Raw genomic sequence first — 28,000 nt, 5'->3', positions numbered from 1 at the left:
ATTGAAATAATTACTGGGGGAATGTTTTACATTATTTCAACACTTGTAAACTTGCTGCCCTTTGAAGTACATCTCAAAGAAACTGTTGGTTTGCACTTTCCGAGAATGTGGCTTTCAAGCAGGGGCGTAGCTTGACTTTAAATTCTAGTGAGGCAAAACCATACATGTAGCAGCAAGAGGTCTGGGGCCGCCTTAAGCCCCCAGCAGGTTCCGGGTGGTGTCATGGGAAGGGGGGGGGGACTCCGACAGAAATGGAGTTGGGGTTTTTAAAATGCAATAAAATTTCATTTGTTGTACTGGTTTCTTTATTCAAGACTTCAGCATGATACTACATATTGTAAAAGAATGTAAAAGAGTTAATGAATATGTTTACTAAAACTTTTGAAGCATTTAAAGGTGAAAGCGCATCTTATTAAACTTTTATTTCTTTAAAACTTCAACATTATAGAACTGCTTAAAATGTTAAAAGAAATGCCATTAATTTTACATATAATCTGCAACGTATTGTTGATTATGGGAAGGGATGGTGGTGGTGAAAAATCTAGTGAGGCAGTTGCCTCATTGCCACAATGGAAGCTACGCCCCTGTCAAGGTCATTTTTCTTTACGTCTGGCAGTGCAACTTCCACCAATTCATAGGGTATGCTGAGAATACTGTCATCCTGCAGTAGGAAGGTAACGTCATCTCCATCCAAATACCCAGAAATTGCCTGATATATCTTAACCTCCGCAGGGCAATCTGTCTTCTTAAACATAAAAACATCTGTTTGTATTTCATATTTTGTATAAAAGTATAGATATTTAGGCATTACGAGGAAGTGACGTGTTAAGACTGAATGTAAACTTACAGTGATTTTGCTTTTTGCAGTGGTGGTGAGGGACACTTCATTTCTGAATGTGTTGGTCACAACATCTGTGATCTGGACATAGTCTCCAGGACGAATGTCCTTTTCTGCAAAGTTGTGCCATAGTGCAACTTTGCATTTGCTGGTGGAGTCTTCAATATAGATGTTCTTGACTTTTACTCTTTCCTCCTTTACAAACACCTCTCTTGTGGCTTCCTCCTACATTAATGGGAAAGTTATTGAAGTTTTATTTTTGATGAGGGTGATATAGAAATTGTGAAATATGTATTTGTAATAGTATAGAAATATGTCATACTTGATTTCCACATAACATTTTTTGATTAGTTTAACCTATAAATTTGAAGAAAGTGAAATGTTATGAACAAAGTAAGGCCATCTTTAAAAGATATTTTAGTTGATTTCCCTTGTTGGACAGAGTATAAATCCCCTGAGTTGGGAGAGAGCAAGGAAACATTATTTAGAGACACCTCAGTCTTCTGAAATGAGAAGGAGCTGAATGAATAAGTCAATTAGACTTGCCTGCATGATTCTCCCCTTAATGGACACTCTGACTCTTGGAGGGGAGTTCAGAGCCTCACTCACTGGCTTTGTGGGAGCAGATGGAAGGTTCAGTAGGATTCGTGCTCTGTTGCTGATGTCTTGAGGCACATTCACATCATTGCAAGGAAATAGCTTAGTGGTTGTGGTGACTGCAATAGAATCCACTTTTTTGATGAAATTTCTTAGAATGACAGAACTCCCCTCCATGAATCTTGCGAATTTTGTGTTGTCATATATCGTGCATTTTATGGCTGTTGCTTCATCGGCCACTGCACAGTTGTGCAAGAGTTCTCATACAATTCAGAGTATAGTAACAAATACCTGTGCTAGACTTTGCAAGATATGATGCAACAAGGTCCTCGTTGTTCTGTGGAACATACTCATGTGCTGTAACAGGATTCTCATCAGTTTCCACCTCCAGACGGTTCTCTGTAATTTATGCAAACAAGAATTTATTGGAACTAAGGGTTTAGCTTACAAGTTGTGTAAGAGTTTTCCTACAAATCTGAATATATTAACAAATACTTATAATAGGCTATGCAAGATATGATGCAAAAATTACAATTCTAAATTGCTGTCTGTACTGCATGCAGAAGAGAATTCATTGTGATTTTTGTTTGTATTGGTAAACCATTTGACTTTAAAAACATTCACTGATTGATTGATTGATTGTGTATTGTTTTACGTCTCATTCGAGAATTTTTCACTCATATAGAGACGTCACCATATACCGGTGAAGGGCTTCAAATTTTGACCTTTACTCGGCACTCAGGGCCATTGAGCAGTGAGGGATCTTTATCGTGCCAACACCTGCCGTGACACGGGGCCTCGGTTTTTAAGGTCTCATCCGAAGGACCCGCAACTTTCACTTCAAAGTGCCGAGCGCATGGCGAAGGAACAGTTGCTACCCATTTTTTATCGACTTAGGTCAGTCGCGGCCGAGATTCGAACTCACGACCTCCCGATCACGGAGCGAACGCTCTACCGACTGAGCTACCGTGAACGGTCAACATTCACTGACAGAGGTACTTACCTTTTTTACTTTTCAACTCAAATGGGTCATCATCATCATCTGCATCATTATCAAGCTCTGTAATAATTTTAAACAAAATTAGTTAAAAGTTTGTATAAAACATGCTTCTGGTAAAGTATCAGTGCTGCATAGTATGTTTACTCTGAATTTTGGAAACATGGTGTGTTTATACTAGGGATGTCTTAATGTGTAAATTTTCTGGTCAATTATTCAGTAGCTTTCTGTGTTGGATTAAATTACGCCATGAATGTGGTCACAAATTTCCAGGGAAATTTGTCACCCCATACTTAACGTGCATTTAAGAATGAAATTGCATTAAAAGAATGAGGGTATAATAAACTTAAGGTACTACATTATATTAAGCACGTACATATATAAACATGTATATCTTATATGTATATCCTTGTGTAAACAATCTAAAGAAGAATTCACAGAATAATAACTTCATTCTCTAATTTTTTTTTTTCCAATAATAATTAAACTTCTCCCTAATTAGAGATAACGGCGTGTGTCACCCAACAAATGGCCTCAAGCGGATCTATTTAAATGATCCAATTATAAAGACGCAAATACCAGTGTTTTTACTGCAGTTTTCAGATCCCTTTGTGTTTTGACTCGTAATTGATTGAATTCATCAACACCTGATTTAAATTGACAATTAATGAAGATTAAAATATTTTTTGATTTAAAAATTGCTAACCATATATTAAAATGACTGTTCGTCAAAATCAATTACTTATAACTTCTGAAATAACTTATGTACACGTGTCAGCATAATATCAAAATGAAAATAAATAATAACGTCGCTTTTTTTACTCCTGAAAAATATCTGATTGCACAAAGCCTTGGACAAGGGTTTCTGTTTGAAATTTGAAATTGACCAGCTAACCAACGCAAATGCACTTCTGTGTTCATAAAAGTGTACACTGTAGTTGTGATTTCAGACTGCATCCCCCCCCCCCTTCTTTGTAAATCGCAAATGAATCTGATCTGCATACCACGCAGGAATTTTATTTCATACATTTTTTAATTTCGTTATTTCCAGCGAGATCCGTTCGTCCGTCCGTCCGTCAGTCACACTCTTCTTTCTCAAACTCCTCCTACATTTTACATAGTAGCCTAATCATCTTTTGGGAGATGGTTGGTGGTGTCATGTAGATGTGCAGTAAGGTTTTGGAATTTTCATTTTCACCCTGGGGGTCAAATGAGGGTCGAAAAATGACGTTTTTTATGCAAAAAGCCCCTGATTCCCTGAACTCCTCTTACATTTTTCACAGTAGACCCCGTTTACAGTTTACAGGCGCAGAGATGGATGACAAACAAAATGTGATCAGAAAACCAGAAAAACTCAAGTGAGCTAAAAACTGATGATCACAAGTACTTGGATAGAGTTACAGTATTTGAAAAGCAGTTTTTTTTCATGCATTGTTTTCAGAAGCTGAAAAGGTACGACTTGTATCCATGTTGAAAAAACTTCACATTTCAGAAAACAGTATGATTAAAATAGTTAATCAAGGTGCTTTGAGTAGCAGAATAAGCTAAACTGGTATAGCTAATTCAACCACAGAACTTAGTGAATTTTAAAATGCACAACCTTGTCAACTCTTAATCATTCTTAAAATATTTATATCATCATTTCTGATTCAAGGGAGATCTAGAGATATGACCAGAAGTATATCCGTTGACTAATAGTCTATCATAGGTTGATTTCGGGTTAAGAGAAATATTTTATGTTGTTGTTATTCTGGGTAAGGCGCCCGCGCGTGTGTGTGTAAGGGGGAGGGTAGTAAAAATGTACAATAACTTTTTTGACTTTACATTTACTAATAAACAGAATTTTATTTGAAAACTGCATGTGAAAATAAAACATTACTCAGGAAAAAAAATTATTAGAGAAAAACGACACTTATCAAAAACGTGCTTGCTGCATACACTATAAGGAATGTCAAAAATTGTGGTTTTAATATATTTTATGATAGTTGTGCAAGTTCATTTCATTTCTTAAAATAAGGTAGCAATGCTCAAAAAATGTATAACTTGTATAATTATACTGTAAAAAGAAAGAAATATCGTTTTCTTATAATTTCATAAAGTATTATCTGTTAATTGGATGTTAAAACACATTGCATCATGTCATGAAATTGACTTCAGAAATCAAATGGAAATTTAAATTTCTGTTTCTTCATCACTAAAGAAATACCCATTAGCTAAGCTTGGAAAAATCATCAACTCGTATCAATCCTTTCAGTTCTTTGATTAAAAGAAACTTCTATTAGCATATAATGGTCACGTGACCGCGACTTTTCTTAAATCATTGTTCCTTACCTGGTGTCAGCAACAAACTTTGAAAAAATAAAATATCCCATGCACAACTAGGTTGGTGATTATTATTTCTGTAGTTTCATGAAGATTTTGAAAGCCAGCTATTATGAGAACGCTCGTGTACAAAACTAAGGTAAACCAAATACGACTTCGTGCCGGTGGCTGAAGCGATGGACCTGCTCCAATTTTTTTTTTTTTTTTTGCGGAAAACAATTTGATCCAATAGAAGGAATAAACCTTTAAAGTTTCCAAAATATTGCTTGCGTAGTTACTGAGAAAAACAGAATTTAAAGAATTTTCACTTTTCGTCCGTTTCCATGGCAACAGTAAGAATTTAGAAAAATTTGAATGTTGTTTGTACACCTAGAGTTTCTAATTATAATTTCATTTCTGTAAAGTTTCATCAAGATAGTCCAAGCCACCTATGTGAGCATAATACTTTTTTCCTGTTTTGTTTCTATGGTAACTGTGTGCGGCCAATTCCATTTTTTTTTTATAAAAAAGAAATCACTTTGACACAATGCAAGGAATCATCCATTAAAGTTTCAAAATGATTACCTGAGCAGTTACTGAGAGAATTTTCATTTTTCCTCTGTTTCCATGGCAACAATTGACAATTTGAAAATTTTAAATGAGAATCACACAAGTACAATTAATGATCATCATTTCTATAAATTTCATAATGAATGTTCAAGGGACCAGAGAGAACACTCCCGGACAAAATTCCTCACTTTTCGCAAGTTTCCGTGGCAACGGTAGCCATTTTGACACTGAAAGTCTGCACTGCACAAGTACAACTAGCGATCCTCTTTTTTGGAAAGTTTCGGGAAGACTGTCCCAGCCATCTGCGAGAAAATCCCCGGACAAGCTTTTTAGGTGTACAATAGCAATATGTCGCCTGACTTCGTTCGGGGCGACATAATAATTAGATGCGTTTCTTGTTGCTAGGGAAAAAGTGGTCTTCCGACGGACTTATCTGTAGAGCGATATGCTACATCATCGCATTAAATACGTTATTTTTGGTTTGTATTCATGCTCCAGTCTTTTTACAAAGGCCATCATTATAAAAGATATTTTCTATTTTATCAGTAATAAAAAAAACTTTAAAAAATCGGCAACAACTTCCACATGTCTTCAAAGAGAGAAATATCATTTACAACTGAAAACAAGAGGCACATAAGCTACAACGATAAGCTAAGTAACTTTGGGCCTGCTGTTCGTCATCAGACTTTCCCCCGCGTAATACCTATTTTGACTCCATTCTACCACCAGGGTCATGAGTTTAACAATTTAGAATCTACACTAATTTTTCACACAAGTTTTAGCATTTCTGGCCGAATGGTTCTTGAGAAGTTTTTAAAAGATTTAAAAGATTTTCTGAATATATAATTTAATGCAAAATTCGGATTCCCTATTGTGGTTCCGTTCACCGCTGGGGGTCATATATTTACAATTTGTAATCTACACTACCCTTAGGATGCTTCCACATAAGTTTCTTGAGATTTTTTTCCAGCTATTTCAATGCAAAATTTGGATTCCTTATTGTGACCTTGCCCTACTACCTGGAGTAGTGATCTTAAGAATTAAAACAATCCACACTACCCAAGGATGCTTCCACACAAAGATCAGCTTTTCTGGCCATGCAAGTGGCGTTTCTGATCTGATAATTTTTTTTTGAAGACGTTCGTGATTAATTAAGTGGAGAATAATGCAAGCAGCATTTCTTTGATCTTGGCAGTAATTGTAGAATAGAATGTAATTAACATCACGGTTATGGACACTATTTTGCAAAGTAAGATACATGTGCATGCATAGCAATTTATATACATGTACCATAACCATTTCCACGCCAAATGTCTGGAAGTGATTTATGGGGTGCAATTGTTTAAGCCAGGATTTCGTAAAATCTTAAACCTTAAGCCATTTAAATCTCAATAATACATGACAATTAATTGCATAGCCTGCAAGTTCCTTGAAGTATATTTGACTAAATAAGACACAACAAAGGAATACTTTCAAGTTTTTTTCTAATTCAGATGTTATTTTGATAACTTTAGAACAACACTGTATAGGATGGTTGGACAGAATACTATAAACGTGTAGTACATGGATCATCACTTTTATTAGTGGCTGGAAATAATCATTGTATTATCAAATTATAAATTGAAATATTGTTCCAATAATGCCTTTTTTGAAAGTGATACTGTAGCGTTGTGTCAAACAAAATAAATTGGACAGATAACAAAAAGGCGTTATGTGTGAGGTCTGATGTCTACGGTTTGACTTCAGGTGCAAGCTCAAACTGCATTTTTAATTAAATCAGAAATTATACTGTTTGTATTTAGAAAGGATAAAATTGGCATCATTTCAAAATAAAAAAGAAAAAAAAAAGACTTGTGATGAACAATGTAAACCGTACCGAATTTATGCCAGGTTAAATCATTGTACAGTAAAATGAGGCGCAAGAGGAAGTAGAACTGTATAAAAGGGACACATACCTCCCGATGGGTTTTTCAGAGAATGTTTTGTGGATCTAAGTGGTGTTCACAATTTGCTGAAAATACAATTGCTTATTATATTTTTTTTAATGAATGAAACTATGGTGCTCCCTAATAAGGCACCAATACTGATAATTACATTGTTTTGTTTTTTATTAGATTGAGCCAGTAACTATGTACTTTGATAGGCTATAAAGTATAATTCAAAAATTTAAAGAGCAGAGATCTTTACTTTTTTCTGCCCAATACCCAGGAGAGATAAGTAACACCTGCTTGATCAGAGATGACCTAACAGCTTTCCAAATTGAACTCATTAATCCTTTGACTGAATGCATGTCCACTCATTACTCCCAAAGGATGAATGGATTTATGCTTATTGGTTTATAAGCACTATGTAGAATAGAAAAGGCATATCTATATCATTCTGTTGAAAACAAAGAATTTTTTCCTTTAATTTGTTACAAAGATTTCAGGGATTTATCAGCCTATTTTGGGAAACGCCATTTTTGAGGAATTGGGAAAAAATTATCGGCTATTTGATGAAATTGGGAAAAATTAAAAATGTTGCTTAAATCATGTGTTCAGGTGTAATTAATTTAACATTTCAGCATGAACTCTAATTTTGGCAATCAAACAGACAATAAAATAGCATCCAACTTCATCATACAAGCTAGATCAGTTATGAATAATAAACTAATAAAAGTAAAATGAGTATAAAGTATTTATACAATTTAGGGTAGTACATGTGTGTATGAGATTCCAATTTAGGTCATTACAGAATTTGTTTCTGGAGATTATAAACCTCCTGCAAAAAATTATACTAAGTACACATTTTCTCAAAGTCCTCTTTTAATATGTATTAATGCATTGAAAAAATATTTTTCTATTTGAAGTAATGCCTACAGTCCTTACCATTCACTCGTAGATCAATTGAGTAGGTGGAAATAACTTAATAAATCTATAAAATCACACAATATAATTATTTTCAGGAAAAACGGAGGAAATTCGGATTAAAATTTGGCGATGTTTTTACAGTGTTTTTAAACGTGTTATGACTGTAGCTTTACTAAATGAGTTAAATAAATAAAAATTACAGACAATCTGACAATTTTGCTTTGTGTTTTTCTAAGATAATTAAATATAAAAGCATTGTTCACCAATTGGGAAAAATACTGCCAAATTGGGAAAAAACTGCACTCATTTTCAATTGGGAATGGGGCCGAATTTCGGCCCTGATAGGGTACTGATAAATTCCTGGATTTATATGATTAAAGAAAAAGCTATGTAATGTTAATGCAATATTTTTAATGTATGACTTTTGGATTTGTTGGGAGTATTTATCAAAAACCTTTTTTATCACTGATTTTATTTTTAGTGTTAATGAGTAGTTTTTTAGCTGTAGTGCACATTTTTGTACAGATGTAACAACAGCCAGTTGTAGATTCTAAGTCTTAAACCTTCAGAAAGCCAAAATGATTAAGCCACTAAAAATAAAAAAGAAAACACACCTGTAAAATGAGAGAAATTACTCATATAATGATGGAAATTGCAGGAGCATATTTTCATATGGTGAATAACGAGTACACAAATTTTCAGTCAAATCTAAGAAATAGTCTCTGATTACAGGTCCGAACAAAATCACTTCATAAAAATAAAAATGAATGAAATACCAGAAAATGAAATGCCAAAAAAATTATCCGATCATGATAAAAATAGTCGTGTATATCTACACATGGTGAAAAAGTGTACAAATTTTACGACAGATCCTTACAATAGTCTATGAGAAAAGGTTTGGACAAAATCTCATCTACAGACAGATAGACATGGTAATTTCAATACAACTCTCCTAAACTTCCTTTAAGGGAATATAAAAAATGAAAAAAGACAAAAAAAAAATGTAAAGGTGTTGCAGAAACACTAAATTCGCAATGATCTTGTGAGTGCTATGTTCATGTTTTCATTAATTTCCATGTAGAAGATAACTGCAGCAGGAGTCCTACTTTGGATTCCCCTCTCTACTGGTCTTTCATGTCACCCTGGTGCTGTAAAAGAAATAACTTTTATCATATATTGTTTTACTTTAGAGGAATGACAACTACTTCTAATATTTAGTAGTTCTAATTGTGATCAGAAAAGGTCACTTGAGCTGTTAGCTCATGTGAGCTAAAAACATTATAGCATTTATGAGATATGTGTATTATGTTCTCAATTCCAACTAACACAGATTTAAGTGTGGACCCTGCTCTCTTTCCAAGAATCTTTGTTCCATCAACAAAGGAACAAAGAGGGAATATCACATCCATGACATCTGTTGGTACTCTTAAAATCATTTCTTGAATATAGATGGTATTGGCCTCACTGAGAAAAGAAATTTAGAAAGTTTTATTCAAGATGACTAATGCAGCCATGACAACATCAGAGAAGTTGATCAGTCTCTAAAATAGAGCAAAAGCATTCACACTTTTCATGTATAATATTTTATCTCCTAGAATGATTTTAATATTTTGTGAATTTTTTGAACACATGAATTTGGGTATTTCTTTATTTTTTAATTGGTATACAGTCCCATAATGGTTGAAGTGATATAGGATTAAGTTCAGAAATATTGTTTTGCAGGAAATTATTAAATACATTTAAAAAGTATTTTAAAACACAGGAAAAGCAGAATTTTAATTATCTGTGTATAACATGTATAACCTCAGTGTCAGGACAATGCATTACATTACCCACATTTAACTGCAGTAACATTCTATAAATAATTTTCTTTCTTTTTTTTAATTTGCAATGCACAATAGTAATTGTCATCTGTGATTATTTTTCTTTTTATTCTTTTGTAATTTTAATTTAATATGTTAAGCATCCACCTAGTAACAAGTTCAAATGCAAGTACGTAATTACTATGCACACGTGAGGCAGTGAAGTTTTCCTTCAATCTATAAATAAAAGTCTTGTCAGCTGAAAATACTTTGACTGTGTGTCGCATGTAGCGTGTGTGTACATCTGGCAGCAGAGGTTAGTTAACTCTTCCTTAAAAGTGTTTGACATCAGAATTTCAAACTATGTTTCTGATATTTGAAAATATTAGAAGTTAACCCTGCGTCTTAAATTTTATACTTTTGAAGCAAAAGTGTTGCCAAATTTGTTTAAAATCAAAATTGACTAATCAGCAGCATGGGTTAGCTGTAATCTACAGATAATCTGCGAATAATCGAATTGGTAATCATTTAGAATGAAATAGGCAGTAAATTTGATATGCAACAGTGTACAATGTAAAAACATATGTTATCATTTTCATTCCTCTTATGAATCTTTATTGGCTTTATCTGCACAAATTTAAATGGTCCAAAGAAACAAAGACGGTTACTCCAGCAAACAAGAAGCCCATGGGCCACATCGCTCACCTGAGCACATCGGAAAAAGTACAAACAAGTTCAGTATTGAAAAGTTTATAGGGGAAGGGGGCATGAATATTATCTCAAAGATGTTTCCATATCAAAATAACAAATTGCTTTGTTGTTCTTAAGCATATTTTTTTTAAAAAGCTTTTTCCCTACATATTCCTTTGTAAAAATTTGAATGACTTGATGACTTAACATGGCTTTGTTGTTCTTGAGGAGAAGATGTTTTCCTATATATTCCTATGTAAAATTTTGATTCTTCATTGTGGCCCATCTTATCTCCCAGTTTTTGAACAAACTTGAATTACACTACCTTAGGATGTTTCCATTTCAAATGACAAAACATGGCTTTGCTATTCTTGAGAAGAAGATTTTTAAAGATTTTTTCCTATATTTTCTTATGTAAAATTTTGATCCTCCATTGTGGCCCCACCCTACTCCCAATGGTTATGATTTGAAGAAACTTGAATCTACACAACACGAGGATGCTACCAAAACAATATGATTGAACATGGTTTTAATGTTCTAGAGAAGAAAATTTTTTAATGATATATTCCTATGTAAAACTTTAATCCCCATAGTGGCCCACCCTACCCCCGGGGATCATGATTTGAACATACTTGAATCTACATTATGTAAAGCAAGTTTGTCATAAGTGGTTCTTGAGAAGAATACTTTTAAAACATGTCACCAAATTTTCACTATTTTCTAATTATCTCCCCTTGTATGAGGGCATGTCCCTTCATTTGAAGAAACTTGAATCCCCTTCACCCAAGAATGCTTTTTGGCAGGTTTAGTTGAAGTTGGCCAAGAGGTTCTAGAGAAGTCCAAATTGTGAAAGTTTACAGATGGACGGACAGACGGACTACAGACAAAATGTGATCAAAGAGCTCACTTAAAGCTCAGGTGAGCTAAAAACTAGTCAATTTGTGTGGTCAGAGAATATGCCAATTTTGAAGAAAAGTATATATTAACAGTGAATGCAACTAATGGATGGTGCAAGAATTTAAATCTTTACCATGATTATTTTTCTTCTACTTAGTCTATTTCTATTGAACAACATGGCAAGTGCCAACTAAGAGCTATAAATATGCATATATTAGCTGCAATAATGTAGCCCTCTCCGATTTTTTTTATTCGGATATTTTCTGAAGAGGGCTACATTTCCACAGCATCTCCGTAATGGTGCAAAATAATTTTATGCATAACCGATAAAAAGCTATGTTTTTATTATCGTGAGATCTCGTTCAGCGGAAGGGGTGGAGCGTTTCCATATTTGGAAAGCGCACTGAAAAATCAAAACATTGTTGACAATCGGCGCGAAAATGTAGTTAACCAAGATGGAATCAAGTAATTGTCAGTGTTGTAACTGTGAAAAAATAATTCCGACAAAGAACGGAAAGTCATATGGTGGCAGAAAAAGTTTACAGTCGACTGCCGTCATTTATAAGGTAAACAGAACTCTGCATATAATATTATATTTATATTTAAATATTATATTTGAAATCAAATACTTGGATACATGTAGATGTATTTATTGTACAACGTAAATGTTTACGATTCAGAGATTCGTTGTATAATGGTGATAGCGTAGTATAAATATTGTACAACTAGTCTATAAAAGACAAATAGTGAAAATGACATTCTAAATTAATTTAAATTTCAACGAATATTCGACTATCGTTCGACTAAAGCCTCCGGCTATTCGACTAAGCTGTCCGAATAAAATTGACATCCCTAAATTAAAACCATTAATTTTCAAAAGTAGGTCACGGTGACCTACTTTTCAGTTGTTGTACTCCGAGGACCCAAGATACATCGACTGACAAAGTTTGATGATTAGTACCTGAAATATTTAATTATAGTCGTATAAATTGAAAAGAAGGTCACGGTGACCTACTTTTCAGTTGACCTTTTTTGAGGACCCAAGATGCATCAACTTACAAAGTTTTATGATCATAGGCCTTAAAATGTCAAAATTATGCCTCTAACACGCTTTGAAATCGAATGCCTGCAAAGTTCAAAACGTAGGTCACTGTGACCTACTTTTTAATAAATATGTTTTATGACCACAAGATGCATCATCTTACAAGATTTAATGATTCTAAATCTCTCGGTATTCGAATGACCCTAATTGTTTTGAAAAAGATTAGCGATAAAGTTCAAAAAGTAGATCAAGGTGACCTACATTTTAGTAGACGTACTTCGAGGACCCAAGATACATCAACTGACAGAGTTTGATGAACATCGGCCTTAAATTGTTCAAAATATGCCTCTAAATCATTTTGAAAAAGAATTTGCCGCAAAATTTAAAAAGTAGGTCACCGTGACCTACGTTTGAATCAACATGATATGAGGTCCTTAGATGCATCAACTGACAAGATTTGATAATCCTAGTCCTTATAGTAAGCAAAATATCAACATTTTAATAAAATATAATTTTTGGTCAACTTTGAAGTGACCTTGAGACCACGCCCTTTGCCCCAGGGTAAATCCCCGTGCAAATTTTAACCTACAACATATCCTAATCTTTTTGGGTAAGTTTGGTGATAATCTGCCCAGTGGTCCTTGAGAAGACTTTTTAGCAACCAGTACTTTTGTTTCTATTTTCCTTATTATCTCCCCTTGTTTAAGGGTCACAACCCTAGTTTTAGTATAAAAGGGAGCCCTTGGGCCAAGGATACCCTGTGACAAATTTAACAATAATTGGCCAAGAGGTTCTTGAGTTATGGCCCATATTCTAAAAAGTTTACGCATACTGCACAATTGCCATAGCATTAGCTCTTTGAGCCTTTGGCTCAGAAGAGCTAAAAAGGGAAAATGAGAGAGAGTATGGGGGAAATGAAAAAAAAAATTACTAGATAATTATCAAACTGATAAACGCGGGGTAAAAAATATGTGTATCCACAACTTGTAATTTGCAATTTTTGAAGAAAACGATTCATAACTGTTTGATCTTGTTAACCGTAATTTGTTCCTGTGTGTTATCCTCACAACGTGAAGTTCGTTAGCCTGGAATCACATGGACGTAATGAGGATGGCTGTTTCTGCTTACATAAAACTAATGACATTCCAAAAGAGCTCATGAATTGCTGAAAGGTTAATTTTCTTTCATATTCTTGACCCTCCCCAACTTAACTTAGCGCCCTATCTATTTGCCCATAAATCTTAGGTTGTTAATCAATGGCGAAAACGATTTGATTAATTTGTGGGGATTAGTGTGAAAATTATTATTTAAAATATGTGAATTCTTCCTACTGTACACATGTTGTGTATAAGAAAAAGTTGATCGTCTTTTTGCTAATTAATGACCTGTTCCATTCTAATATGTATTTGAGTTTAATAAACTGAAAATCAAACGGAGCAGAACCATTCAGAGAAAAAGAGTTGACAAAATATAGTTAGTGCTCACTTCTGTTTTAGCTGAAAGGATGTAAAGATATGTATAACATTCTTATAAATAGAAGGAAAGAAACAAGTACTTCAATTTTAAAATGGAATGAAGATGGATATTTATTCACTTTGCCTGAATGGAGTAAAATTTTTGAACTCCCATTTAAAGTTACACAAGAATCAAAACTTCAGTGGTTACAATTTCAAATTTTACATAGAATAGTTCCAACAAATTCATATCTTTTTAAACTTAAGATAAAGGAGTCCCCAGCTTGCAGTTTCTGTAAGAATGACATTGAGTCAATTGATCATCTTTTTGTTGAATGTTATTTAGTAAAAGAGCTTTGGAATGATATTAAAGAGTGGTTTCTGTCTAATTTAACATATCTGTAGTTTTTGACAGAACAACAATATTATTTTGGTAAATATAAGAACAGGGATACACATAAAGTGCAAAATTTAATTACTCTGATAATTAAAAATTATATTTTTAGGTCACCTGAGTTTACTCAGGTGACCTATTGCTATCTGTTTTCGTCCGTCGGCGTGCGTCGTCCGTTAACATTTGAACATTTTCAGCTTCTTCTCTGGAACCACTAAACCAATTTCAACCAAATTTGGCACATAGCATCTATATGTGAAGGGGAGTAAAAATCGTGAAATTCATGACCCATACCCTCCTGGGGCCTGAGGGGTGGGGCTAAAACCATCAGAATTAATGCAATCTTTAAAAATCTTCTTCTTTACTCCTGGGCATCAAGCAGGCAAACTGTTGGCATGAATGTAATAAGCATTGAGCCCTTTACCTTAATTGTGAAATTTATGGCCCCAGGGTCAGGGGTTCTGGTGCTAGGGTGGGGCTCTGTTGAATATGTAGTGAAAAGCATTATTCTTGGGTATTGCTCTTGGGTATTAAGGAAACAAACAATATGCATAGTTATGATGAGGAAAGGTGTCTCTTCTAAAATTGTGAATTTCATGGCCCCTGGGTCAGGGGTTCTGGTGTTAGGGCGGGTATCTAATGATTATATAGGGAAAATGCATTAATTATTCAAAAATCTTCTCCTCTGCTCCTGGGTATTAAGCCGATGAACTAAGTACATAGTTATGATGAGAAAGAGTGCCTCTTCCAAAATTGTGAATTTCATGGCCCAAGGGTCAGGGGTTCTGATGTTAGGGTGGGGCTCTGTTGAATATATAGTGATTATTTCTTTAAAAAGCTTCTTCTGTGCTCTTGGATATTATGAAAACAAAATAAATACATAGTTATGATGATGAAAGGTGCCTCTTCCAAAATTGTGAATTTCATAGCCCCAGGGCCAGGGGTTCTGGTGTAAGGGCAGCGTTCTGTTGAATATACATGTATAGTGAAAATGCATTATTTCTTTTAAAAATCTTCTCTGATCCAGGGCAAACAAACTGAAGGCATAGTTATGATGAATAAGGGTGCCTATTCCTATATTGTGAATTTCATGGCCCCCTGGTCAGGGGTTCTGGTTTTAGGGCGGGGCTCTAATGATTACATAGTAAAAATGCAATAACTCTTTGACAATCTTCTCCTTTTCTCCTGGGTAATAAGCCGATGAACTAAGAGTATAGTTATGATGTGTAAGGGTGCCTGCTCCAAAATTGTGAAATTCATGGCCCCTAGGTCAGGGGTTCTGGTGTTAGGGTGGGGCTCTGTTGAATATATAGCGATAATGCATTATTTCTCTAAAAATCTTTTTCTTTGATCCTGGGTATTTAACAAACAAACTGATGCATAGTTATGATGAGTAAAGGTGCCTCTTCCAAAATTATGAATTTCACGGCCCCTGGGTCAGGGGTTCTGGTGTTAGGGTGGGGCTCTAATGATTACATAGTAAAAATGCAATAATTCTTTGAAAATCTTCTTCTTTCCTCCTGGGTATTAAGCTGATGAACTAAGAGTATTGTTATGATATGTAAGGATGCCTCTTCCAAAATTGTGAATTTTATGGCCCTGCATCATGGTTCTGGTGTTATGGCAGGGCTCTAATGATTACATAGTGAAAATGCATTAATTCTTTGATAATCCTCTGCTCTCTTTCTGGGTATTAATTAAGCTTACTAAATGTAAAATTATGATGAGCAAGTGTGCCTCTTTCGAAATGGTGAATTTCATGGCCTCTAGTTTAAAACATGAATCCATTGTGGCGAAGTTGTTGCATGATACGCAGGTGACCTATAAGGCCCTTGGGCCTCTTGTTTCAAGTAAATATTAAAACCATCCACTTTTAAGTACAATGACTCTAAAAACAATTATTGTGGAAAGAATCTTGATTGAGAAATTTTTACTATTGAAACAATGTAAATATACAGAGTTTGAAAAGAACTGGCAGAGAATATGTGAAATGTTGTAATTTATATGTATATATATATATATAAATTTTTTTAAGGAATGAATGTTGCTCATTACCACCTTAATGTAAAAAAAATACTATGCCCCCTTCTTTATTATATTTATTTATTTATTTTTTACTTACTCCCTCCTTTTCCTCTATTTCTTATTTCTTTTTCTTCTTGCTTATCATGCTTATTAAACCAATTTTCACATAAGTGTATGTGTGTAAATGTATATCTATGTATGTAAATGTACTCTGTATATGGTATTCTTAATATGCACATGAGTGAAGATATATGCTTATTTGATATAAATGTGAAAGCTGAAATAAATATAAAGAAAAAAAATTATTAATTCAAGTATTTATTTATTTAAAAAAACAAATTTTATACACAAAACTACGGAAGCCGGTTGGTGCCAGGTAGAAGAATCTGGTAGATTCGGGAGAGGCCCCACTTGCGAACTTTAAAAGAGATCATCTTGAGAGTCGTTTTAAAAAATACCACATGCACCGTTAAAACAAAGTGTGTATTATATGTTTATGAATTGAAATGAAAGAGATAATCTTTAGAATTTTTAATAAGAAATTAATCAAACAATCATCATTATTTATTTTCCATGTGCCGTACCTTTTCAAGGGTTTTGTCGACTACGAAAAGCAAGATAAGTCGTAGAATTACCTCGATTTGTTTTTAGTTTGAATCCAATGATATTTTAGTCACATTTAATATAATTTTATATCAAGTACATGTATATCTTTAAAATTAATGACATTGTAAATTATTCCAAAATCTACAAAAGAGTTGAACGACATTAGATTCGTTTACGTCATTCGGAGTTGTGCGTTGGATTCAAAATCGTCAGTTCCATACTCCCTTAAATATTTTATTGCTTTAATACCAGAGCAAGCTAAATATACAGAACTGTCCTTTAGGTTGTTTTATTATTTTTCATTTACTCATTTCCATTAGTATTTTCAGGCTGGCATCATCGGATCAATGGGAAGGCTGGATACTTATCCTCCAGGATGTGGGTTCTATGTTCTCTGCCCTCTCCTTCTTCAAGTGTCAGGTCTGGTAAAGGTTAAAGTCCACAGCGACAAAATCTGCAAAAACGTAAGTAAAAAATCCACTACAACTGTACAGAAGAAATTGGAGAAGGTTTGGGAGAAGTACGATTTTGGAAAAGAAAAGTGTTGGACACTTCCTTCGTAGGACTGAGCTTGATGACCAAGCAACATGTGTATTAGTGAAATGAAAATTCAGGGTGTGATGTTAAATTTCACGATGCGAAGTGATCTGCTTACATTCTGATGTCTTTTTTTTATATGTACTAGATAATATCCCGCGCAAGCGCGGGGAATTGGATCTATACTACTACCGACGGAAAATATTTTGTAGTTTCTTCTGACAGCCTACAAGCTTATAGCAGGAAGAAATATTTTGTCCAAATTTTTCATAAAGTAGATGTACGTCACCACACCCACCCCACTCCCTTTGTAAAATCTTGAAAATTAACAAAATTTTTCATTAATTGACGTTTATTGTGTTATTGTGAAACCTATTGTACTATGTTATAGATATTGTACTTCAGATGCTCTTATTTCAATTCCGTCAAGGATAAAAGCAGTGAATATGCATATTTTAATGATAAATTGATTTGGGGGAGGGGAGGGGGTAAAATTCATAGGTACTTGGGTCTTGGTTAATAAATACGTTTGTACCTTACAGATATCTAAATAATGTACTTTTTTTACATATCAATAAGGTACATACATTTTTATAAAGCAATACTCAAGTACCTTTGGAAAATTGACTTCTAACGCCCTATGAATAGGCCGAGTATTTGACATAAAAGACTATTTTCAGAAAAAAAAAATGAAATGTATTGATTAAAGCACAAAATTTTACTGTAATTATTTTTTAACAACACCTTATTCATTAATTTTCTCTTTACATGTAAGCAAGTTTATTACGAAGTACAAATTGTACTTCGGGTTCGTTGCCACGATGCTCTCAGCAAGGAATATATACAAATTTTACCGATAAATTTATTAGGAAAACCTACTACACATGTATATATTTGTAAAAGTCTTTCGATATGTAAATATATTCACAACTTATAGTTTTATCATTTCAATGACCAATCACACAAAAGCTTTTTTTTATGTTGTGCAGCTATAAGCGCCTCGTTTTTTTTAAAACATCGGGCTCGATGCTATATGGTGTTGTAGAAGCTTCCGTCAATATTAAGATCGGTGAATGACGAAAATAATTTGCACATTTCCTTTTTTAATCGGTTATCACAACTTATTTCTTTTATATCATTTAAATCAAGTTTTGATTGAATAATTCAGTCACGACGTTTTATGAAATAAATAAAGGATTGTTTGTTGTCAGTTTCATTAAAAATTGCCAGTAACTTAGATCCGCCAGTCGGAAACGCCATCGTACTCACCTTTTTGCTATTTCATGGCCGTTTATAGAAAATAGAAGTAGACTTTTAATTTTATGTATGATACTTAGTATGCCAGTGAAATCTAAATATAGTTTACGGACATCATCTTTTATCTAGTGTATTGTTAGAGGAGCAAGTAAGAACTCTGGTGCACCCGTTTCGGAGTTTGTTTGCAAAATTTATTAATTTATAAGTATAGATTATAGGCCTGTTTACCAATATTGTTGTCTCTTGGTATTTCTTATTAGATTTTCACCGAGATGTGGCATTTCACTTTCCATTGATTTTACATATACTGCTAGAGAACAACTACATTTCTGATAACCAAATAACAAAGAAAAACATGGTTTAACAAAACAATTCAATATCATGTACAAAGAATGCATACCACCGCGTTTTTTGCAACCGGCGTCACTTAAGTGTTTGAAATCTTTCTCTCTTTTAGCGAATAAAAAGCGTCAAATTGAGACAGATCAAAACGAAAACTAACTGCTTAAATCCAAACGAACGGATTTCCGTATTTTTATAATAACAGAACGTGAGACGTATCATAATCCGTACAAAATACGGCGAAATCGTAAGAGTAAAGTAAAGAGGTCTGGTATTATTTATATGTGAAGTGATCTGTTTTCAGGATATAAATAAATTTTTTTGCTGACAAAATGACTTAAACACAGGCTAAAGACACTACTTTCTTTTCATTGAGTTCTACATATACATTGAAATCACTTTTTGTTCACTGTGGAAACACGACACGATAGCAGCATGGACCATACAGACCATCCTGATCCTACAGGGATCCATCCTACTGATGAGGTACTCGCTTGTTTATATGTAATTTGTGATATATAATGTATCAATGCCATCATATACAAGAAAAAATTTAATTGCCAAACATTTAATGGGATTGAATTTTATGATACAATAGGTTTGCTATGAATACTATAATACAACTTTGTTACAATTTTAGGGAGACACCACTGATGATGACCCTTTACAGCATTGAATCTGCAGCCTCTAGTGAATACATTTTCAGTGTTAATGCCCCCCCCCCCTCCTTCCGTTACAGAAAAAAAACTTACCTGGATAAAACAGCAATTCACTTTTATTTAGGTACAAAATTTACGTGTTTCATCTCTTTGAAACACGAACTGACAAAATCTTTTTTTTTCCTGTTGGCAGAGCGTACCAACACCGACCTTGAAGGATGGCACCGCCAATTGAATCACGCCGCAGGGAAATCCAGCCTACCCCTCAATCTCCTTGTCATTGTTGAAAAAGTGTTTGTTTTTTTTATATCAGAATAATGTCATGAGTAAATTTCTGGGATTTTGAAAAGCAAATGACAAGTGATGTCATCCTCACAACGGAAACTTTGCTTAGAAACGGAGAGCTGGAATAATTTTAGAAAGGAAAAGGAAACATCTCCACGAAAATTTCCCTCATATTTAAGATTATTTAAAGGAATACAACCCCCATCCAAGCAACGACTACCTTCAGGACATTTTCTTACACCACTACAACGAAGGGAAAATGTTTTAAGATAATTCGTTCTCCAGGTTAGAAGCCCACGTGTTATCCTGTGATCATACATTTAAGATATCTGTGAATATAGGATTCATACACCCTGCAACAGACTTATGGACAACACAGAATGATTCCTTATTTATGATACTGAATAAATATGGACAAGTGCTTAGATATGAATTTGTGAAGTCTACTTCATTCCCAAATATCGATTGTTGCTACTAGAAAAATAAAGTTCAAAAATCTTAATGTTGAGATCAAGTTGGACTTGTTTCATGCTGTCCAGAGAATTTCAAAACACACCGAATTCAAGCGGCGACTTTCATTCATCTATTCTAAAAGATCTGCGACTTGTTTTCCGTCATAAGGGGGATAAGATAAGAACTGGAAAATGGAAACGCCATCTACACGTACCAATCAGATTTCTGCAGCTTTTCAGAATTCCGTGTGAAAGTGGAAAGACGTTAAATACAAATCCGATAGACTGGTATTAAATTCATGTGCTCTTAAAACATGTTCTAATCTAAAGAAACATATCGATAAAGGCTGTCTGTCAAACATTCCTACAGGTTGTGGCACCAACAAAAATGAAAAAAAAACAAGAGGCCCAAGGGCCTTAACGGTCACCTGAGTACAATACAACAATTTAGAGGATCCATAGAGTATTAAAATGAAATGAAAGGTGAAGCTTTGTTGCCCAAAAGCAAGAAAAATAGGGTGATCAGGATCAACAAAATAATTAGTCTACTGTTCATTAACAGTTCATAAATTAGGTTCTAATCTGTTCCCCATTTATCACTATCACCATACAGTATATTAACAAACTATCAGTGCTTTTGTACTATTTTAATTCCTTGTTGTAATCTCTTACATTGGCCTCTCTTGGTCTTTGATGAACATTTAATCAGACAAGTTATTTTTGTCTCATTTTTATTTATCTATTACTTACAAGTCCACATGATCATTAAAACTATGAAAATACTTTTTGTATTATACAATAAAAATTCTTGCATAATTCTCTTATTCTATTATTTTTTCAAGTACATTATTTACAGTGATTAATTATCAAAAGTAAACCGCAATGGGGAATAACTCCTCTCAGTAGAATGCAAATTAATTGAGCCCTGGCTAGGACCAGAACACTTGACCAAATGGTCCAGATGTTCAAACATCTGGTAAAAATACCCTTCCTTATTACAACTTTTACACTTTTTGCCTCTGATATGCCCAAGTGCTGAGAAGATTTTTAAAGAAATAATGCATTTTCACTACAGATTCACTATATTATCAACAGAGCCCCCCCCCCCCCCTTTCACCACCGAGAAACAGCAGAGCCTCTCACCCTGGGACCAGAATTTTCAAGTTTGCTCATCATAAGTAATCACTTTGTTTAACTGCTTAACATTAAGGAGCAGACAGGATTATTTAATAGAATTAATGCATTTTCACTACATTATCAACAGCCCCACCCTTATACCAGCACATCTGACCCAGGGGTCATGCAATTCACTACTTTGGAAGAAGCACTCTTGCTCATCATAACTATATACTTAGCTTCTTTGCTTTTTAACCAGAAGCAGAAAAGAATATTTTCAAAGAAATTTTGATTTTTCACTATATAATCAATATAGCCCCCCCCCCCCCCTTTTGACCAGAACCCTTGACCCTGGGGCCATGAAATTCACAATTTTAGAAGAGGCATCCTTGCGTATCATAACAATGTTCTTAGTTTGTTTAAATAGTACTCAGGGGCAGAGAAGAAGATTTTTCAAAGAAATAATTCACCTTCACTGTAGGAGCTATATAGCCCCACCCTAGCACCAGAACCCCTGTCCCTGGGGCCATGAATTTCACAATTTTGGAAGAGGTGTCCTTGCTTATCATAACAATGTACTTAATTTGTTTAAATAATACCCAGAAGCAGAGAAGAAGATTTTTAAAGCATTAATGCATTTTCACTATATAATAAATAGAGCCCCGCCCTAACATCAGAACCCCTGACCCTGGGGCCATGAAATTCACAATTTTGGTAGAGTCACTCTTGCTTATCATAACTATGTATTTAATTTGTTTAAATAATACCCAGGAGTAGAGAAGAAGATTTTCAAAGAAATAATGCACTTTCACTATATGATCTATATAGCCCCCCCCCCCCACCAGAATCCCTTACCCTGGGGCTATGAATTTCACAATTTTGGTAGAGTCACTCTTGCTTATTATAACTATGTATTTAATTTGTTTCGATAATACCAAGGAGTAGAGAAGAAGATTTTTAAAGAAATAATGCACTTTCACTATATGATCTATATACCCCCCCCCCCCCCCCAGCACCAGAACCCCTGATCCCTGGGCCATGAATTTCACAATTGTGGTAAAGTCACCCTTGCTGATCATAACTCTGTATCTAATTTGTTTAAATAATACGCAGGAGTAGAGAAGAAGATTTTCAAAGAAATAATGCACTTTCACTATACGATCTATAAAGCCCCACCCTAGCACCAGAACCCCTGATCCTGGGGCCATGAATTTCACAATTTTGGTAGAGGGCTCAATGCTTATTACAATCGTGTCAACAGTTTGACTGCTTGATGTCCAGGAGTAAAGAAGAAGATTTTTAAAGATTGCATTAATTTTGATGGTTTTAGCCCCACCCCTCAGGCCCCAGGGGGGCAGGGACCATGAAATTCAGAAATTTTGTTCCCCTTCACACATAGATGCCATATGCAAAAATTGGCTGAAATTGGTTCAGCGGTTTCAGAGAAGAAGTTGAAAATGTTCAAATGTTAACAACGACGGACGAAAACAGATAGCAATAGGTCACCTGAGTGACCCAGGTGACCTAAAAACTACATCATTTCCTGAACAACTCTTCACCGAGCATCAGTAGGATTGGACCAGAACTTGCTAAAGCTCTTTATGTATATTCCTCTATGTCTGGAATTCTTGCAGGTGTCCCATGAACAGTACTGATGCAGTATATTTATTTTTTTTTTCAGACTATCACGATAACAACATTATCATGTTACTACAGACCTTCTATCTTTCTCATTATCTTATCTTAATCAGATGCAACTTCCAAAGGTGTTTTGGGCATTTTCTGGATGGAGAAAAAGACAGTAAAGGTTGAGATTTACAAATAAATATTCCTCTAACTTGGTCAATAAACAAAAAAATAAATGTACACACTGCAATAATAACATGTACAGAAACAAATTAGGGCGTACCCTTTTCCTTTAGAAGAGAAATTTTGAATTTAGAAGAGATATGTTTGCAATATTTCCGCACGAAGTTGGTGTTGCTTGGAAACTAACAACATTGAGCAAGAGACTTAACAGCAGAAGTGAGGCAGTTGACAAGGTAAGTTGATGCAAGACTTCCTTTTTTGGTTACAGGTTGAAATTTGTGAAACATAACTGCAAAATAATTTTAAAAAACCATACTATTACCATTTTGTTTGCATGCATGCAAGTTATTTCTCTTTGGTAGATTTTTCATATTATGCTGATGGTAACCTAATCAACTGTGGAGTGGAGGAACCTCTTGATACTTGTAGAGTGATACCATTATTGTCGTGCAGGAAAGGTAAGCCATGCAGGGAGGATAGTTGTCATCATCACCACCAATTGTGATTCTTTGCTCCTGAGTATTAAAGCGGCTTGGACACAGTTTCGAAGTTAATATATTTTTCAGTATTTTTTGTATAATATCATGACTTATGTGATGGCATTTGAAATGGAAAAATTAATTACAAAAGCGTGTTTCGTACCTTTATTTTATTTACAAATTATTAAAACTACGAGTTTTGGGACGGGTCTGATTCACACGCATCCTAACACTTCCAGAAAAACAATTTCATTCTTAATATTGAAGTATACTGAAAATATCTCATTTCAGCCAATCAGGGAAAACCTTCTCTGTTTTGGGTTTAAATATACTCAGGTGACCATTATGGCCTATGTATATTTATGCCCCACATAGAAATAGCTAGGGCATAAAGTGTTGCGTACCTTTTCTCTCCATCATTCTTCATAGTTTATATTTTTAATGCCTTTTATTAGAACATTTATTACACGGCATAGCATTATTTAAAAAATTGATTTTGAGATTAAGTAAACATTTGTGTAAGCAATCTTTATATTGCTTTTTTATATTTTCAATAGGATCAAGTAAGGCAATGGAATCTGACGTGGCAGCCAATATGCTGAGAAGGCTGAAAGAGGGCGGTTTTGATATAAGTGCTATTCATGTGAAGACTCCACTACCACTGCAAGTTTTAAAACAGAATTCAATGAAATATATGGAGATATCGAACAGTATTCAAGCTCAAAAGTCCATTCAACATTACAAAATAGGAGCAGAGCAAACATGGACCTCTAAAACATCAGAGGTGGGATCAGGTGCCATGGAGGAGTGAGCATCCCCTGCCGACCGGTCACACCCGCAGTGTGCTCCTTGCCATGGTCGAAAAAACCGGAAAAATTCGTAGACAGTTCAGTGTATAATAACCTGACAATTAGTATAAAACACAACATTCAAAAATTACACCAGCACGATCCCCAGAGCATATTGGTCTTACTCGTCGAAAATTTATAGGTCTATAAATTAACAGTTAGAGTATTACAACGGTAAATTTGTAAGGGATATAAAAAAAATTTGATTGGCTATTTTTTGTAGAATGACTGTAATACAGCATTGTAAAGGATCCATGGAATGGTAAATAATCATACAAGAACCAATAAATAAATAAATAAAATTTAAATAAAATAAAATAAAATAAAAAGGTTCGGGGATCAACAAAATAGTACGTAGAAACTTGCATGTGTTAGTCAATACTATCTACACTCTATCACCATTACCAAACATTGCTTTAGCATGAAATATGAAGATAACGAACAGTATTCAATCTCGAAAGTCCAATTAAACGATACAAATTTGGAGCAGAGCAAACATGGACCTCACAATTTAGAGGTGGGATCAGGTGCCATGGAGGAGTGAGCATCTCCTACCGACCGGTCACACTCCCCGTGTGCTCCTTGTCATGATCGGGAAACAACGGAAAAATCCGTCGACAATTCAGTGTGTAAATAATGGCCTAACAATTAGTATGAAAAACGTCAGTCAGCATTTGACTCAATGATAAATTGTATTTGCAGACAAGGTCATCTTACGAAATGATGGCTTTAAACGAGACTGCTGATATTCTTGTTTCATCAACTTGTTTGTCAATAATTTACCTCGTTTTTACAAATTGTACATACGTAGATCATGCTCTTGTGAATCGAATCAACTGAGAGATATAAACCCCGTATGCAGGTGATGAATGTATATTCCTACATAACAAAGGGAAATTGACGATTGAAAAGTTAGTCATCACCTTTATCATAAAGCTTGGTTGTTAGATTACCATTAACGTCCTTTCAAGTATAATATCCAAATATGAAACAGATGTGTCAGACTCTGTGGTATCTTTTATCTCAAGCTCACCTGGATATATCGTATCGACATAAGAATGGAAATAACCATTGTTAATTGACAATTAATACGTCGTCGATATATCTAAATGTCGAGTTCAAGGTCACAGCAAGTGTTTTCTTCTTTTCACGTATGATTTGGACAAATTCTGCTTTATATGAATACAAAAAAAGGTCTGCTAATAACGGGGCGCAATTGGTACCTATGGGAATTCCAATCGATTGTTGAAAGACCTGGTCTCCAAAAACCACATAGATAATGTCAATCAGAAACTCAAGCATCTTTTAAATGTCAACTTCAGAGTACTTGTGTGTACAATCAGAATGTTTTTTTAACAAAATAATTCTGCAAATGACCAATGACAAGGTAAGTAAAGGATCAGTGCACTTAAGCTATGAGAGTTTGGTCCCGGTGTTCTGCCAAAAATAAATTTCCGAAATATATAAACTTTTTGAATCGGAATTATTAAACAATATCTTAAGAGCAGGATTTGATATATCATATCGCATGGAAATATTAAATAATGCCGAGCGACACTGGTTTTTGCGACGGGGGTCTAGCAATTTTGTCACATTTCTATTGTTATTCATATGCATACCAGTTTTCAACGACATTGTTTACATCGAGCCGAAACTTGTCCATTCGCCTCATTTGCACAGAATGTGTATTTTGATGTAAACCTACACATATCCAAAGGGCAATGATGGACAATTTGCGACTCATATGTAATTTTTTGAGAAATTCTCCAAACTTCGGTCGAGTTAGCTACTAAATTAGCAGTTCACCGAGTGTCAATCGTTTGATATTATTAATCACTTTACTCACGTGACATTCCACTGTTCGATATGCTTTCATTGTGTCTGTCAATCGAGGGCTGTACACACGGATATGTATTTAAGTACAAAATTTTACTATGTATAGACTTTTAATACAGTGAATCATAAGATTTGTCGAATCTTATAAAAACTGTATTAAGAATAGGCCAATGCTCTATTTCTTATACAAATCTTAAGTTACCTTTCATTTTTAAACCAATCAAAAGTACTCACATTGGGTCATCCTATTTTTATCATAACAAAAAAAGGCACAAGGTAAATAATGGTCGACTTTAGCAGTTAACATATGTTTTATGGGAGAGAGATCAAAAGTAGTAACTACATGTGATTATAAAAGTTGCTCAAATGCTGCAAAATCTATTCTAAAGAAGTTTTTATAACTTCTGGGGTCTTCTCTTTGCACCTCGTCTAGCGATGCATTATGTGCACAAAGTACATGTACGAGTGTTCCGCCGTTGTTTCCATTGTGATGGTCTTTTCAGTTTTAATGCAGTGCATAATAGTATAACAGATACTGCTGACGGAACCTCGTTTTCCATTATTGAGAGAGAGAGAGAAAAATATTGCGAGGGAAACACGTAGAAAATACCTTAAGTCTATTAACAATCTAATAAGACATATATAAGCATGGATACAGGAAAGTATAATAATACAAATATACTACTTGCATAATATTACAAATCTCGCCGTATGTACCGGCTTCAAAATATTGAAGAAATTTGCGAAAATTTTATTAGGGTCTTAAAGTTTACCTTGTCTTTTTTCACTAAATTGTGTTTTTCGTTTGGAATTTTGAAGGAAATTATGGTATTGCCAGTGCAAATCAGGCGCATGATTAGCAGGTAGCTGCACTAGCTCATGTCGCCTCCGTATTAGTCTGCAGGCATCTACAGACACGTCCCTAAACACTAGTAACCTTGTACGGTACACGTTCGGCCATGATAGTTTTCAGGACTTCTGAGAACTCCATTGGTTCCTCCAAAGACACGTCTTCAAGATCACATGCCCGCAAGCAAAAGGTTGCCATCTTCAGCGGATCCATTTTTGATTCCTTGGCCAGTTTCACCAGACAATGGTTCTCGTGTACAAATTTCGTTCTCAGAGAATATTGCTTTTTACAAAAGTCACAGGACCGGCAATCTCCATTTTCTGCTATATACTTATCAATGCGTTTTTTGACAATTGCTCCGTCCTTTAAAAAGTGTCTAAAGTTTATCTCATCATTGCATAGAATATCCTCACTGCTCCCATAGTCATCCATTTTCTTGTTTTATAAAGAATGATGATAAATTTTAGT

General features: G+C 34.5%; 1 protein-coding gene and 1 long non-coding RNA gene across 2 annotated transcripts in view; one reads left to right on the top strand and one right to left on the bottom strand.

Moving 5' to 3' along the window:
• The window catches only part of LOC133200049 (uncharacterized), a 127,492-nt gene that overhangs the window by 57,887 nt on the left and 41,605 nt on the right, over positions 1-28,000 (top strand). The window lies entirely within an intron of this gene.
• On the bottom strand, positions 27-27,964 carry LOC133199788 (uncharacterized). Its single transcript, XM_061335626.1, has 7 exons — positions 27,634-27,964; positions 2,439-2,495; positions 1,727-1,834; positions 1,385-1,695; positions 848-1,063; positions 594-745; positions 27-120 (listed from the first exon to the last, which is right to left on the bottom strand). Exons 1-7 carry the CDS (start codon positions 27,962-27,964, stop codon positions 27-29), a joined length of 1,269 nt encoding a protein of 422 aa, XP_061191610.1.

The sequence above is a fragment of the Saccostrea echinata genome, unplaced genomic scaffold (genome assembly GCF_033153115.1).
Source record: "Saccostrea echinata isolate AGI-Se365-2 ecotype Australia unplaced genomic scaffold, CSIRO_AGI_Sech_v1 ptg000036l, whole genome shotgun sequence".
Lineage (NCBI taxonomy): Eukaryota > Metazoa > Mollusca > Bivalvia > Ostreida > Ostreidae > Saccostrea > Saccostrea echinata.
Note: the sequence above shows the minus strand (reverse complement) of the source record. Positions and strands in the feature narration are given on the sequence as shown.

What these genes read in the sequence shown, in the direction of transcription:
- LOC133199788 (XM_061335626.1), bottom strand. Translation starts at nt 27,964, where the DNA reads ATGGATGACTATGGGAGCAGTGAGGATATTCTATGCAATGATGAGATA. An exon ending in TTAAGGGGAGAATCATGCAG is followed by an intron (nt 1,064 to 1,384) that starts GCAAGTCTAATT and finishes CCATTAATGTAG; the next exon opens with GAGGAAGCCACAAGAGAGGT. An exon ending in CTGCAAAAAGCAAAATCACT is followed by an intron (nt 746 to 847) that starts GTAAGTTTACAT and finishes TTTATGTTTAAG; the next exon opens with AAGACAGATTGCCCTGCGGA.